The 13750-nt window shown below is 46.3% G+C and overlaps 1 protein-coding gene, 2 non-coding genes and 1 pseudogene across 3 annotated transcripts; 3 read left to right on the top strand and 1 right to left on the bottom strand.

Moving 5' to 3' along the window:
- The first annotated feature begins 2570 nt into the window (after nucleotides 1–2570).
- LOC140183374 (cytochrome c oxidase subunit 2-like) lies at nucleotides 2571–4503 on the top strand. The gene has a single exon (XM_072231802.1). The coding sequence runs from the start codon at nucleotides 2957–2959 to the stop codon at nucleotides 4196–4198; it is 1242 nt and encodes a 413-aa protein (XP_072087903.1). The 5' UTR covers nucleotides 2571–2956; the 3' UTR covers nucleotides 4199–4503.
- A 5184-nt stretch (nucleotides 4504–9687) lies between these two features.
- Nucleotides 9688–9761, top strand: TRNAF-GAA (transfer RNA phenylalanine (anticodon GAA)). The gene has a single exon. It is a non-coding gene; the product is annotated as a tRNA-Phe (tRNA).
- A 264-nt stretch (nucleotides 9762–10025) lies between these two features.
- On the top strand, nucleotides 10026–10100 carry TRNAP-UGG (transfer RNA proline (anticodon UGG)). Its single transcript has one exon. It is a non-coding gene; the product is annotated as a tRNA-Pro (tRNA).
- A 1842-nt stretch (nucleotides 10101–11942) lies between these two features.
- On the bottom strand, nucleotides 11943–13528 carry LOC140183379 (uncharacterized; annotated as a pseudogene).
- Nucleotides 13529–13750: the final 222 nt, after the last annotated feature.

The following is a 13750-nucleotide window of genomic DNA, read 5'->3' as shown; positions in this document are numbered from 1 at the left end:
CTAGATAGCGCCTCTTAACACGGGAAAGAAAAAGCTGCTGGGTTACGGACAAAAAATACTTATTCGAAAAAAAACCAGATTCCGTAGACTCGAACGCGACCAATTAACAACACTCCATTCTAGTCTCAAGATTTGGAACATTACAACCATATTGCCGATAGCGCTCTTTTCGTTTTTCGTCCCATCATCTGGTAACCGCCGAATGATCCACAAGAAAGGTGGCAGGAATCAAACCTAGCTTGTGTAGCCCCCTAATGGTTTAGGTAAGCAAGCCTCCATAGCTTTCTGCGCCCCAACGGCGCCTTTCCTTTCGATCATTCAACTAGGTGTGATATACCAAATTCCAATTCTGAGAATGTCTTTCCAGAAGGGTATAGGACTGACAAAACAACCTCAACCGAATAAGCCGAAACCACAGAAGGATAAGAAGAAAGGGCATAAAGCTAAGCAAAGGAAAGCTATTTCTCGCGCAACGTGCCACTGATGTGTGCCCTAAGGTGGTTAGTTACCAATGAAGACGTGAGTCGTCGAATTGGATCTGTACAATTTCTCAATCCTGACTGCTGCTTGTTTTATAGTGCGTACAACTATCGTCCGCAGTCAACCTTACTTCGGTACAGAGGATTGATGTGTCATGTTCCTAACCATAGGATTGCTCCACTAGAGAGGTCGGGCATTCATTACTACAATTACCAGCATCTCTTCTTTCCCTGCTCCAATATGAGTTGAGATTCTCAGAGTTTAGAGTAAAGTATGAGTAGAATGTCAGAGGTCTTCTAGGGTCACTCTCCTCATTTATTCAATGCTTTGGAGGAAGAGGGGCAGCAGACAAGGAGAGCACTTGGCATTGGTTCATTTCATGCTACGATGCCGTCTCCCCATCTCTGGTTGAAGCAGGGATGAGACCCTATAGTCTCTATCCAGTGCTCTTCCGGCTTGGTATCCGTTTAAGTCTCAATGTCTTTCCTTCCCTGTGTATGATATGAGTTTTGAGTAGTCGATGAGACTAGTCAGGATTCTCCTATAGGTATAATCCTTGTCTTTGTTCTTTTTTCAATGCTTGAGGGACTTCTGTCAATGCTCCGGGTACTACTAGGCACAACATAGCGAGAAGTCGTTCTGCTCTGTTCAGCTATCCCTAGGAGTGCTAAGGTTCAAATCCAATTCGTGAGAAGAAGCCAAGCGAGAGACTATATCAAAAGAAAATGGAATTTCCGAGAAAGAGATCAAAGCGAGGAAATTGAGAGGTGATGAAGCTGTAGTGGCTCTCCCCCGGTTTGTATTAGTGAGAAGGGCCAGAGATTCGTTTGTCTTTTGTCTCATGCAGGGCACCTTTTCTTTATACTAAGCAGTAAGCGTAGTTTTTCCCCGGGTAATGCATGAAATAAGGGGCTTCTTGTTGCCCTTGTTTCCTGGAATCGAGACTCGGAAGGTTTTTCTTATGGCTTGTTTTTCCCCTCCCACTCGATCTACGGATATCTATCTAATGCGGCGCGTTGCGATTCGTCTTTTTTTGAAGAAATGGGCACAAAGCCAGGCATTTAGTGATGGGATAGATATAGAACCAGAATCGGCTGCCAAAAGGACCCCGTTTGTGGTTTAAGGCTAAGTTCATTCTTCGATATATCTCACTCGAGATGTAAGTTTACTAGTCTTCTAGTCCCTACCCCTGCATCTATCTCATTCGCTGAGATAGGTTTCATTCAAAGAGAGCGCGACCCCTGCTCAACAATGGTCACCGAGATATGCCATCCATCTGAACTACCGCCAATAAAGAGAAGGGTGGGTATAGAAAAGAAAGAGAGGATATACTTTATTCCCCCCAAAAAAGGGTTCTACTAAGGTTCAATTCCTTAGCTATCTCTAGTGGTATTGTTTCCACTCCTCGTCTAAGGTATTGGCACCGAAACGGGGTCTGCGGGCCGGCAACCCGACCAGCTAAGAGCCACTCAAAGCTTGAGGAAGAATACGATATCACTAAAGCAACCTTGAAAGCAACGCGTAATTGCTTGCTGCACTTCGCGCGTGAGAACAGCGATTGAGGAACCAGCGCTTCGCCCCTTCGCATGAAGCAGTTTCTTGCCGCCTAATGCATGCTCCATCGAGTAGGGTACGAGAGAGAAGGGCTCTTTGAGGGGAAGAAAATTCTTTTCTCATAATCATTCAATAGAAAGCAAGTTGCTAGCCTAATCCCAACTTTCCTTGTTAGCCTAGCTAGTCAACATCCGCTCTCTAGAAAGCACTTTCTAATTCGAATGGGCAAAGCTCTTCCTTCCTTTGGTGATGAAGTTGGGCCGTCTTTATTATGTCAATTCTGAGTCAACCATATTCCCATCCTCGGCTTTCAGCCTCCGAGACTTTCCAACCTTTTCGGTAGGAAGGATCACTACAACTTTACTCAGGTCGGGTACTACCCAATGATCAAGTACCGGTTACAGTACAGGATACCACAACTAATTCACGACTCCTCCATCGAGCAATGCAACTCGAGATGGAACATGTATTATTTCATTCAAAATGGCTATTCTAAAAATATGATATGAACAGTCTTTTCTCATGAAAAATGCAACTTTGAAATTGCGTAGGTGATGGCAGAAAATCCATCAAGAAATTACATAGATAGAGCAGTGCAGGGCTGCTCTTGACAGTTTTCATTTTCGATTGAGAAAGCGGCAGGCCCAAAGAGCACTACAGTAGCGCCTTGCGAGGTCGTAGAGCCGGTAACCCTCGTTCGCCTAAGATCGAAAATGCTCTGTCTTTGAGGAAAAAGAGATATAGATAGTGTTCCAGGATTTCATTGTTTTGAGTCTTTACTTAACTCGACCGCCTTTCTACTCCCATGCTTTTCTTTGGTCAACAACCAAGCACATTGAACAATAGTTCTTCACTACTCCTACAGGCTTGACGGAGTTCAGAGTTCAGTCTGTCTGGAGGGAATTATTTTAGATCAATCACTATGTTTAACAACGTTCGACGCATCTCTTTATTTGATGAGAAGAGTCTTAACTCAACTTCGAGTGATACAGCTTCTATGTGGAATGATTTTCCATCGGTCCCTTCTGACCTGCCACCCTTACCAGCCGACTCGGTTCCATCTGTCCCCTCATTACCTTCCATAGCAAGTGATGTTGAGGTGGAGCAGCCGGCTCCTTCTAATTATAATTACGAGACTCATGGTATTGATGAGGATCATCCGGGTCTTAACCCGGACAGTGAACGTATAGTAGAGCTTCAATCTGATATACACGATAAATTGGGAGAGTTGATGACTAACAAGAGTGACCAAGACGTTCTGAGTGCGGCCGAAGCTTTACATGGCGAAAGCAACAATATCCCTTTTCTGGAGCACCTGTTAGATGATTTGAACAAAAACGGAATAGAAGGTGAAGCCTATAAGGATGCCCTGGATCTATCGAATAGGTTGGGTATATTACCCGATAAAGCAGCTTTGTGTGATGCAGCGGAGCCATGGCAATTAGGATTTCAAGACGCAGCAAGTCCTATGATGCAAGGAATAATCGATTTACATCACGATATCTTTTTCTTCCTCATTCTGATTTTGGTTTTCGTATCACGGATCTTGGTTCGCGCTTTATGGCATTTCCACTATCAAAAAAACCCAATCCCGCAAAGGATTGTTCATGGAACTACTATCGAGATTCTTCGGACCATATTTCCTAGTATCATCCCGATGTTCATTGCTATACCATCATTTGCTCTGTTATACTCAATGGACGAGGTAGTAGTAGATCCAGCCATTACTATCAAAGCTATTGGACATCAATGGTATCGGACTTATGAGTATTCAGACTATAACAGTTCCGATGAACAATCACTCACTTTTGACAGTTATACGATTCCAGAAGATGATCTAGAATTGGGTCAATCACGTTTATTAGAAGTGGACAATAGAGTGGTTGTACCAGCCAAAACTCATCTACGTATTATTGTAACACCTGCTGATGTACCTCATAGTTGGGCTGTACCTTCCTTAGGTGTCAAATGTGATGCTGTACCTGGTCGTTTAAATCAGATCTCTATTTCGGTACAACGAGAAGGGGTTTACTATGGTCAGTGCAGTGAGATTTGTGGAACTAATCATGCCTTTACGCCTATCGTCGTAGAAGCTGTTCCTAGTAAAGATTATGGTTCTCGGGTATCCAATCAATTAATCCCACAAACAACAGGGGAAGCTTAAGCGAAAATGAAAGAGTAGGGTGAGGGATAAGGGGGGAAGCCACTAAATGGAAGGCTTCGCTCGCTCTAAGGCTCGTTTAGTAGACAGCGAGTGGAGTGCATAAGCCCCTTTAGAGTTAGAGATAGGGGCGAGTACTACACGAGCTCGTAAGTCAAGTACGGAACGAGCGGAGGAGAGCGACCTCATCTTGCTTGCTTCTGGCGAAGCTTCTAGAAGGCCACCACTTCATAGGAGCGATAGCGAAGCCGTAGAAAGGCAAACAGCTCGTATAGCTCGCAATAGCGAGCCTACTTTTAGCTTTTTTTTTACTTTACCGCGGGACCTTAACAAGGAAAGTCAAGAATATCATCAGTAAGAGGGGTTGCTATTGAATCCGCTTCTCGAGTATGCAAGGCCTTTTTTTCGTCTTTTTCGGCCTGTTGGTACTTGTCGAATTGAAACTCGATACGATAATAAGAAGATTCGCCAACATTACCCATTTTTTTAGTGGATTCGGGCCGGGGTAAGTACGTGATTTCAAATTGCATCTTATAAGCATATGATCCTCCTTTTACTGTTAAAGTACCATCTCCGCCTTTGCTATCTATGCTTCCTGGTCGCTAGACTCATTCTTCTACTTGACTTCCAGCTACTCTGCTCTGAGCTTAAGAAAGGTTCAAAAGTAGCTTTGGTTGCCGCTAAAATCGGATGTGATTTTTGTAGTGGTGAATTCCAGAACAGGTAAATTCCCCCTCTCCTTTCAGGAACTCTCTTCTCTAGGGATTCCAATTCTATTTCTATTGACTCTTCCATGGGTGTTTTGTATTGCTACAACAAAAAAAGTTTTGGTAACTTACTTACAGATTGTATCTTAAATAAAAGAAACATCAACATCCTTTAAGCTAAGACTAAGGGATGGGGGGAACACTACCGATCCCGAGACAGACGACGAAGCTACATCGATTACAAAAAAATCTGAGTCAGTGGTGGCAGACCCTTTCCCGGCCCCTACAATCAAGCAACCTCACCAATGTGAATGAAAGAAAGGGAACCCCATACATCTCGACAAGTTCGTGCCTCTTTAGGATTTTAAGTGCGAACTAAAACCTCTTTTGAATTCTTATTCCGACTCCGAAGTCCGGATATTTGGTTGCTTTCTACTCGACCCATGTGGTTCGGCTTGTTGCGCCACCTCACTTAACCAAACATATCCGAGAAGAAGTTCTACCAGATCTACAGCACTTGCTGCTTCATGCCCGGTTGCATCTGACTCTGCTGGTTCACCTTCTAAACAGGTATCCGCACCTGATACACATCCTTCTCCTGTAGCTTCTTCTTTTTCCTATATTGTGGTGGCTTATTCAGCGAGCTGGAGCTCCTACAGTTCCCGCCCCAGCTTCAACTCTAGCTCCCTTCGGCCTCGAAGATCATCAGGTTCCATCAAAAGTTTCTATCTCACTCTGTTAATAGGTTTTTTACTTCTGCATGTTGGGAATCAAAATAGAATAAGATTTTCTACTTTATAAGTGATCAACTAGGTTTTGAATCCCTCGCTTACACTCTTTTGGGCTAGGTTCAGTTGGAGGTCGTACATTTCACCAGAGAAAAAGGGGGGGGGATTTTCATACTGAAATCGATTCACCCGAAAAGGAAGCAAGGCTTCCATTCCGCGAGGAGCGAATAGATTATTATTGCGGTTTAAAGCACACTCTAATATCATAAGGACCGAACTCATCGGATCAGAAAGAGATGGCCAGTCCCTTCCTAATGCGAAAGAGCTTTATTCCGGTACTTCACACCCAAAGCAAAGCTGCACGGAATAGGGGCCTTACTTGTCCCGGTCCGGGAAGAGGTTAAGGTATTGTGGTTCCTCCCACATATCTTTCAACAAGGCATCCTAAGAACAAACCCTTACAAACCTCTTAGAGATGAGAGGCCTGTTGGAATTCATCATGCCCATTTGATATTTCATTTAGTCATCCCACCTAAAAGCACTCTTTCCAGATCAGTATGACAAGGGCAGCACCCATTGGAAAACCTTGATCCAGAACCCAAATTGGGTTATCCTAATAACCACCTCCCCTCCTTCTCGCGGGGGGATGTGCCACATCTTGGATGTAGGAGTGACGACCCGTGGTCCAATCTAGTAAAGAGATTGGGTGCCAGTGGTCTGTCTGAGGACGGGTTCAACAAGCTCTTTCTTTGAAAAGAAAAGATGGTTCCATGGATCGGGTTTTCATTTCAGAAGCTGCTAGAATGCATGTTAAGTCAGTCAAGGGGGTCTTAGATCATGACGATTCTTAGAAAAGGGAAAAAATATGATTTTTTCAGGACATATCTTAAAGTCCTAAAGGATTGAAAAGAAGAGTGAGCGACGAGTGGTTCAATCCGGAATGAAAGTGAGAGACCACTAGCGGAAAGAGTTTTCTAAAACACTAGGGTTTCTTGCATAAGATTTAGCGAGAAGTCCGACTAATCAAAGGAGTCTGAGCGTCGGTTCGCTGCCCTAACCGTGCGATTTCAGGGCATCTTTTCAAGTATTCATCTAAACTAAATGCTGGTGTCGGGTATCATCTCGATCCATTGGCAGCAGAAAAGAGTGATAGCTAGCTTAATTCTATAGGTTCAAAACTAGAGAAGTCTTCCTTCCAAGTAAGGATTGAAGATCATATGCTTACACAATCTCCCAAAAAAGAGGGTCTTTCCTGGCGACCTTACCCACACTTGGTAATTGAGGAGTCAAATCATTCTTTTTCTCTGATGCCTTAATCCTTTTAGTGTATCGGCATTTCGGTTGTAGCAGTTGTAGCTCTTCCTCTTCTCTTGTAGCTTGAGTGCTTGTTGTTGTTGTTTAACGTCTTTCGATTCAAAAGCAATCCTGCCAGCTAGTGTACCTCCTGACTGTCCGCTGCATTCGAAATGAAAAAGAATAGCAGTTCCTCGTCCCCCGAAATTGGATAGGGGATTGGCCTTTCCTTATTACTTATTATAAAGTAGTTAGGAGGCCAAGTACGTTATCGGGGCATCTAAGACAATCAAAACAACCGCCCTAATGGCTTTTTTCACCCATGGGCAGCTAGTTGAGGCCAATCAACCCGAAAGGGAGGTCGAGAAGGAGGGTCGAGCACAAACCGTAGGCCAACAGTGGATGGACGACAACCAACCAGAACGGATGATCGATGAAGATTGTTTAGAACCTTCGGGGAGTTCTCCGCACAAAGGAAATATATGAAACACTACCTAAGCAAACCAAACCGCTACGCTCCTGCACCTATCGGTACAGTGGCTTGACGCTCCTGGAATCATCAAAGCGGGAAGGTACGTAGCTACCCACCCTGGTTGGGAGAGTAGCGGATCGAGGAAGACACCAATCCCCTTCTTCCTTCCTTACAATATTACGGCATGGAACTCTCTATCCTCTCCCTAGAGTCGAGAGACAACTTTCCTCTCGCTTCTACGACTCCACTCTTACCCTTAGCTTTCGGTCGAGCTAGGCATCACTTCCTATCACTCTTAGTTGAAGGAGAGCGTAGGAAGCCAAAGACCTGTTTTGAGTTCTGAGTTGAATAAGGCAGGGATAGGTGAATTTGGAGATCAGAATAGGTCTTCGATCCGTTCATTCTGTCTTCAGGGCATACTTAAGTATAAAGAAAGAAGAAAGGAGGGAAGCTCATTCCGGCGGGTACTCCAAGTCCCTTAACTTATTCGTGGAACAGAGGAAGATAGTTATAGGTATTCGGACAGATAACGAAGAGTTAGGCGGGACCACTAGAGATGCTCCTATACTAAAGGCTATCGGAAAAGCAAGAAAGATAGGGGTGTCAAAACACTTCTTAAAAAGAGAGGGACAAGCTAGCCGTAGGCTATTAACCAGGAAGTGGCCGAAGCTTCCATTACAGAAGTTGATGGGCGGGGCCTTTTCATTTTCACCTAAAGGGGGTTCAGGCATTATGAGTGCAGCTCCACTAGTCTAGCTGGTAAAGTCTTTTGGCCTAGGACCTGGGTTCTCATCCCGCCTTTTCGCGGGAATGGGATCTTATGCCAGGATCTGTGATTGAACGCAAAGATTCTAATAGAAGACGTGAGAAAAAAAATGTAATATATGGAATCTTTTTTGATAGACTGGACTCTTCTGTAGGTTAGGAGGTTCTTTTTCTTTCGTTTAGCCGACCTCCCTTAGGAGTGGGAAATCGATGAAATGAGCAAGTTGCTCCATCGAGAACGCGTTTTCGACTTAACTTACTTAACCAGAATACCTGGAATGACCCATAGGAGAAGGCTACGGGGGCATCGTTCACGTACTGATTCATAGCGCTTCCCCTTTCTAGTCAATAAAGAGTGTATGTGATGTTGGATCTTGTATCCGGGCCTGCAGACAGGCAGGAGATCCTATCCTCACTCCTCATATAGCTATATGAGTGACTACGTACATGGATGTACTCTTTCTGCTAGTTAAAGTTTATGCCTTTTTCCGACCTCCGTTCTGGTACCTCATAGCTATGCGCAGAGTGACTTCGTACCTTCTCTTCTAGTTTAAGCCTTTTGGTATGTTAGTCATGCGTGAAGCTGAGACTTGCTCCTTAGCACAAGTACTAAGCAAGCCCCTAAAGGCCTTCGCGTTAGTAAGCTAGCTTTGTAAGCTAAGCAAGCCAGGGTCTCCGGGCACTATGGTAGGACGTGGATCGATCATGACGAAAATGGACTTCTCCTTAATGGTTTAGAAGAGTCCCCTTCTTCTGTGAGCCAGTTCCCCGGGCTTTCTCCCTTCTCGACCAGACGAAGGAGATATGAATTCCATTCAGGCGGGTAAGGGCTTTACTCTGTGTTCTCTCCAGGTCGCCTTTGCATTGGCGAAGACTGGAAAAGTTCATCATTCAGTGGTGGGGTCGGTCTTCATAGAAAAGAGGGCGTCGCCCAACGAGTGGCAGATTTGGATGGAGTCTCGCTCATAGATAGAGGAAGAGTACGCGCGCTAGCGCGCTACGGCTTACGCAGTTGATCGGATCAGATAGCCCTTTGGGCAACCAACCGCACATCAAATTCCGATCAATTGGAGGTCTGGCTGAGTGGCTTAAGGCATTGGTTTGCTAAATCTACATACAAGAAGATTGTATCATGGGTTCGAATCCCATTTCCTCCGGCACGGAAGTGGAACGGGCGGGCGAAATTACGTGAGAGAAAGAACCTAACCTCTTGGTGTTGGTGGAGTCCCCCGGACGACAGAATAGCACTACTTAGTTACTAGGAGCGGGGAGCCCGTTGCGCGTTGTGGCCTATCTTCTTTTTAGAAGCAAGCTCCCCCGTTTCTTGAAGGCCTGGGCGGCTCTCGGTTCTTGAGCATGTTGGGAGAGGGGATTAGGCGGCAGTTGAAAGAGCTGCTCGAAAGCTTGCAATACTAAACAAGCGAAAAAAGCCCTTTCTTGTTATTAGTAAAGGGCTTTTCCCTAACTAGTAAAGTGGTAAGTAAGGTAGGGCGCTATTCGATGAAGAAAACAGACTTTAGGAAAGTGGTTCAGGTAGCTCAGCTGGTTAGAGCAAAGGACTGAAAATCCTTGTGTCAGTGGTTCGAATCCACTTCTAAGCGGGCTTTGGGTCCAAAGGACAGGTAGCCGGGAGCGAGCCGGATTTTCAAAAATGAAAGTGAATGAAAGAGGAAGCCAAAATGTGAGCGCTCCTGCACTATACGGCTTTTTGGCGGTAGGGTTGGGGTGGCTTGCTGGAGGCAGATTTTATAAAAAAAGCGGTTGATTACTCGGATTGGTTCTCGCGTCCCTGTGCCCAAAAGGATGGGCGAGTTCGGTTCGAGTCTTCATCGATCGGGTGGATCTATATGCGGAGGGGGGTGAGACGAGGTGTAGCGCAGTCTGGTCAGCGCATCTGTTTTGGGTACAGAGGGCCATAGGTTCGAATCCTGTCACCTTGATGTGAGGTAGTAAACACCTAAAGAGCACCCATCCACCCGTAAACTTTCGCTCTTTTAGAAAGAAAAAAAATGGACCGCCCTTGATCTGATCTGGGCGGGATCTAAAGCAGCATTTCTTCCGAATGTTTCGGGGGCAGGCCTTAGGTTCAATTCTTTCTTGCCTATAGTCATGACTATAGGCTTCAGAAGAGAAGAAAAAACTTTTTCTAAAGAAAGAAGTAGTATCTAATTCACGTAAGAAAAGAGAATCAGTCTGCATGCTTAACAGCCTTCCCTGTCTGAATCCCTTTGTAAATGTAAAAAAAAGGGGGCTCCCTCATGGTCTTGGGGGCTATGAGCAAGAACCACATTCCTTAAAGAAAGTATACCCGAAAGCACTTTCTCTAGAATGGGTCAATCAATCAGTAAGTTGCTGACATTGAAGAGATTCAAGTCGATGCTTCAACTAAGACTCCTACATGACTTTCTGTCTGGAGGGAATCAATGTTTCTCAGTGAATGATGATGCAAGGTATATCTGATTGGAGTGTTCTTTTTATCTTAGGATTTTTGGTCTATTTTATACGAACAAGCAATGGTATGATTAAATACTTGCTTGATCGTGAAGATGTAAAATCTTTGAAAATTGGGGTGTGGGGAGTACCCATGACTAAGGAAAGACGTGTTTCAATGTTTCATTTTTTTATCCCCCTTTTTTTACTCTATTTTTCATTTCTATTGATTGGTATGGATTTCAATCTCTTTCTTGTCAAACTCCAATCCATCCTTCTCACCAAATCTCTCCACTTTCTTTTGAGTAGGTGTGGTGGAGGGCTGGTTATAGCTGTTGTTTTGACTATTTTGGATCCCGAGCTGGCTAAGATGATGGCTCCAGGGGGAGAGGAGGGTGGAAGCGGTGCCAGCTCTTCGAAGCAACCGTCTTTTGACCTGAACGTGCCACCTGGCGGAAGGGACGAGTTGTCTTCCGTTATGTATGAGCTATCAGAAGTTGAGAGAAGGATTCAACAGGCGGAGACCGGGATTCAACAAAGCTTGCTTGAGATTGAAGGCTTGAATGAATCAAGGGTCCAAGTTCTTCAAGCCAGTCAAGAAGCGAGGGAAGGGCCGAGAGATCAACCCGCGCCTTAGCACAAGCACTAAGTAAGCCCCCCCTCACATAGAAGAAGGGGATGGGTGGAGGAGATAAAGGAGAGCCCTAATCCCCTAAAATCCCTCATTAGGGAACACCTGTAAGATGAGTCTGCCGCTTTCTTTCATAACAGAGCCGGGAATAACGGCTGGCATAGAAGTATCTCGCACGCAAGGAGATGCATTTCTGGTACAGGTAGTACTGGACAAGCTCTCAGGGAATAATCTCTTTCTTATTTCTTCCTTTTTTCCCATGACGACTAGGAACGGGCAATTCAAAAATTTCACTTCGAATTTCGGACCTCAACATCCAGCTGCTCATGGTGTTTCACGATCAGTATTGGAAATGAACGGAGAAGTGGTGGAACGTGCGGAACCGCATATTGGATTACTCCAGTGCGGCACGAAGCCGCTGACGCCGAGTCGGCTCCTATGCCGCTAGCTATGCCCTGCTTGGTCCCCCGGCACGGTGAAGGTCCCGTAGCGCGTCATGAGCACCGGGCTAAGGGGCGGTTGAGCAACTCAAGCGAACCGCCCTACCTTACTACAACATAAGGACAGAAGGGAGAGGGTTGTGAAGGTGGCCTCGTTATCCACACCTCCGGTCAGATGAATGGAGGCCCTTAGACAAATGGCCGACCCGGGTTTTCATGAGCGTTGGCGGGTCCTGGAGTGCCTGTCAAGGGCGCTAGCGCATACCCCGGGGTGATCATCACCACCTGCACCTCACATCTCGGCACAGCGGAACGTGTAACCCGCCTGCTGTCTCATTCAACTACATTTGTTCCTGTAATCCATAGCCTAACAGAACGCAGCAGCGAGGGAAAACCCGCCCATACAGCCAGCGGGGAGGATGGCACTACTGGCAAAGACCGTCCGGCGAAAACGCCGCAGGCGCGAAGCGTGGTAGGCCTGTGCCGGGGGAGCATAGCATAGGTAGGAAAGGGAGCCCGGACGGTGGAAGAGCCTGGGGGGCCGGGTCATTTGACGGAAATGGAAGGATTTTCCCCTATTAGATTAGAGAAGGCCCTCCGAAGGGAAGTGCATTAATTCTTGGAAAAAGAGGGAGCGAGCCTATAAAAAAATGAAAGTGAATTCAATGAATAGATAGAGTCAACGGTACGACAGACAGCGCTGCCTACACGCGAATTAGCTTCCGAGGTCGAGCAGTCTCAATTTCACTACAGGATTTGCGAATGAATGCTGGGCCGGGCCACCTCGAATGGCGTGAGCCGCATGCGGGGAGACCCGCACGTACGGTTTTTAGGGGGATCTGGTCGAAAGACCGGCCGGCGCCCACCCGACTAGAGGGACTGAGAAATTAATAGAGTACAAAACTTATCTTCAAGCTTTACCTTATTCTGATCGTTTAGAGGGCGATCGCGGACTCACTGAATGAAGTCCTCCGTTTCTTTCGGAGGTGCTGACCCGCAGCGAGGCAGAGATGACTTAGTTACATAAGGAATATGGCGACGACAACAGCATGTCGTAGAAGGAGATAACAGGCGGAGCCAACGATCCGCTAAGACTAACGTATCTACAACTCCATCCCCGAGTGGCAGTCAAACGGAGGCGTGAATGCAAGATGCCAGCGGAATGATCGGCCGGACAGAGGCTAGGGCTGCTTCCTTCCCACCGCGTCCTTCCTAGCCTAGTGTGTCGGAGATATAAAGCGAGTGCACCGGAAAAGAACGGGAACTGGGTCGATCTATTCTATGGCGAAGCATCCGAAGCATAACTGCACACTCACACGATCTTTGCCGAGAGATAGGAGCATTCGGTGGAACCGGTGAACTACACTTGCTTCTGGATAGATGTGTGGGACAGAGGGCTCGTGGTACCAGCTGCCCAACCAGCCTCCTCTGCTTTGAGAACCGTGTGAACGGAGAGTGGGCAGAAGGGAAGGAGGTCCTCATACGGAGTCGCACACGCACACTTACTTGAGCAGTGCGGAAGACTGGGGAATGGGTTGAGTAAACTCCCCTGGGGCCGGAAAAATAACAGACGAAGCTTTACTTAGATAGGGCTTTGATTGGTCTTTTTTTTCTTAGTGATTGAAAAGGGGGGCGCCTGGTTATGTTACAAAAAGGGAAGGCAGAGGTAGTCCTTCGAATGGCGAAACGAAGGGCTAAATAGCGCCAGTGATTCTCTGAGCCGGTCTGGATTTTCTACGCCTCGGGAAACAGGTCGAGATAGATGACAGCACCCTTTTCCTCTCTTCCTTACCGGGAGGGCAATCTTATGGCCTTCACCTCCCGCCCGGCCCGGAAATAGAACCCAGCCCCCTTCTGATCCATTCATTTCTGCAAGCAGGGAGGGGGGATCCAGAGCTAAGCCTCCCGTCTATTGCATAACCTAAAAAAGCTATAAGCAAAGTACCAGAGGTGCGCTTCGCCCGGTGACTAAGAAAGAAATTGGTTTGCGCTTTGAAGTGATGAGGTCGCAAAGAGGGGGGCTCCTATTGAAAGGCTTTCCCTCCCTAAAAAGGCGACCAGCTTTCAATACTAGTTGTTACGCTGCCAT

The sequence above is a fragment of the Arachis hypogaea genome, unplaced genomic scaffold, assembly GCF_003086295.3.
Source record: "Arachis hypogaea cultivar Tifrunner unplaced genomic scaffold, arahy.Tifrunner.gnm2.J5K5 arahy.Tifrunner.gnm2.scaffold_22, whole genome shotgun sequence".
Lineage (NCBI taxonomy): Eukaryota > Viridiplantae > Streptophyta > Magnoliopsida > Fabales > Fabaceae > Arachis > Arachis hypogaea.
The sequence above is the reverse complement of the archived record's forward strand: the minus strand, read 5'-3'. Positions and strand labels throughout refer to the sequence as shown.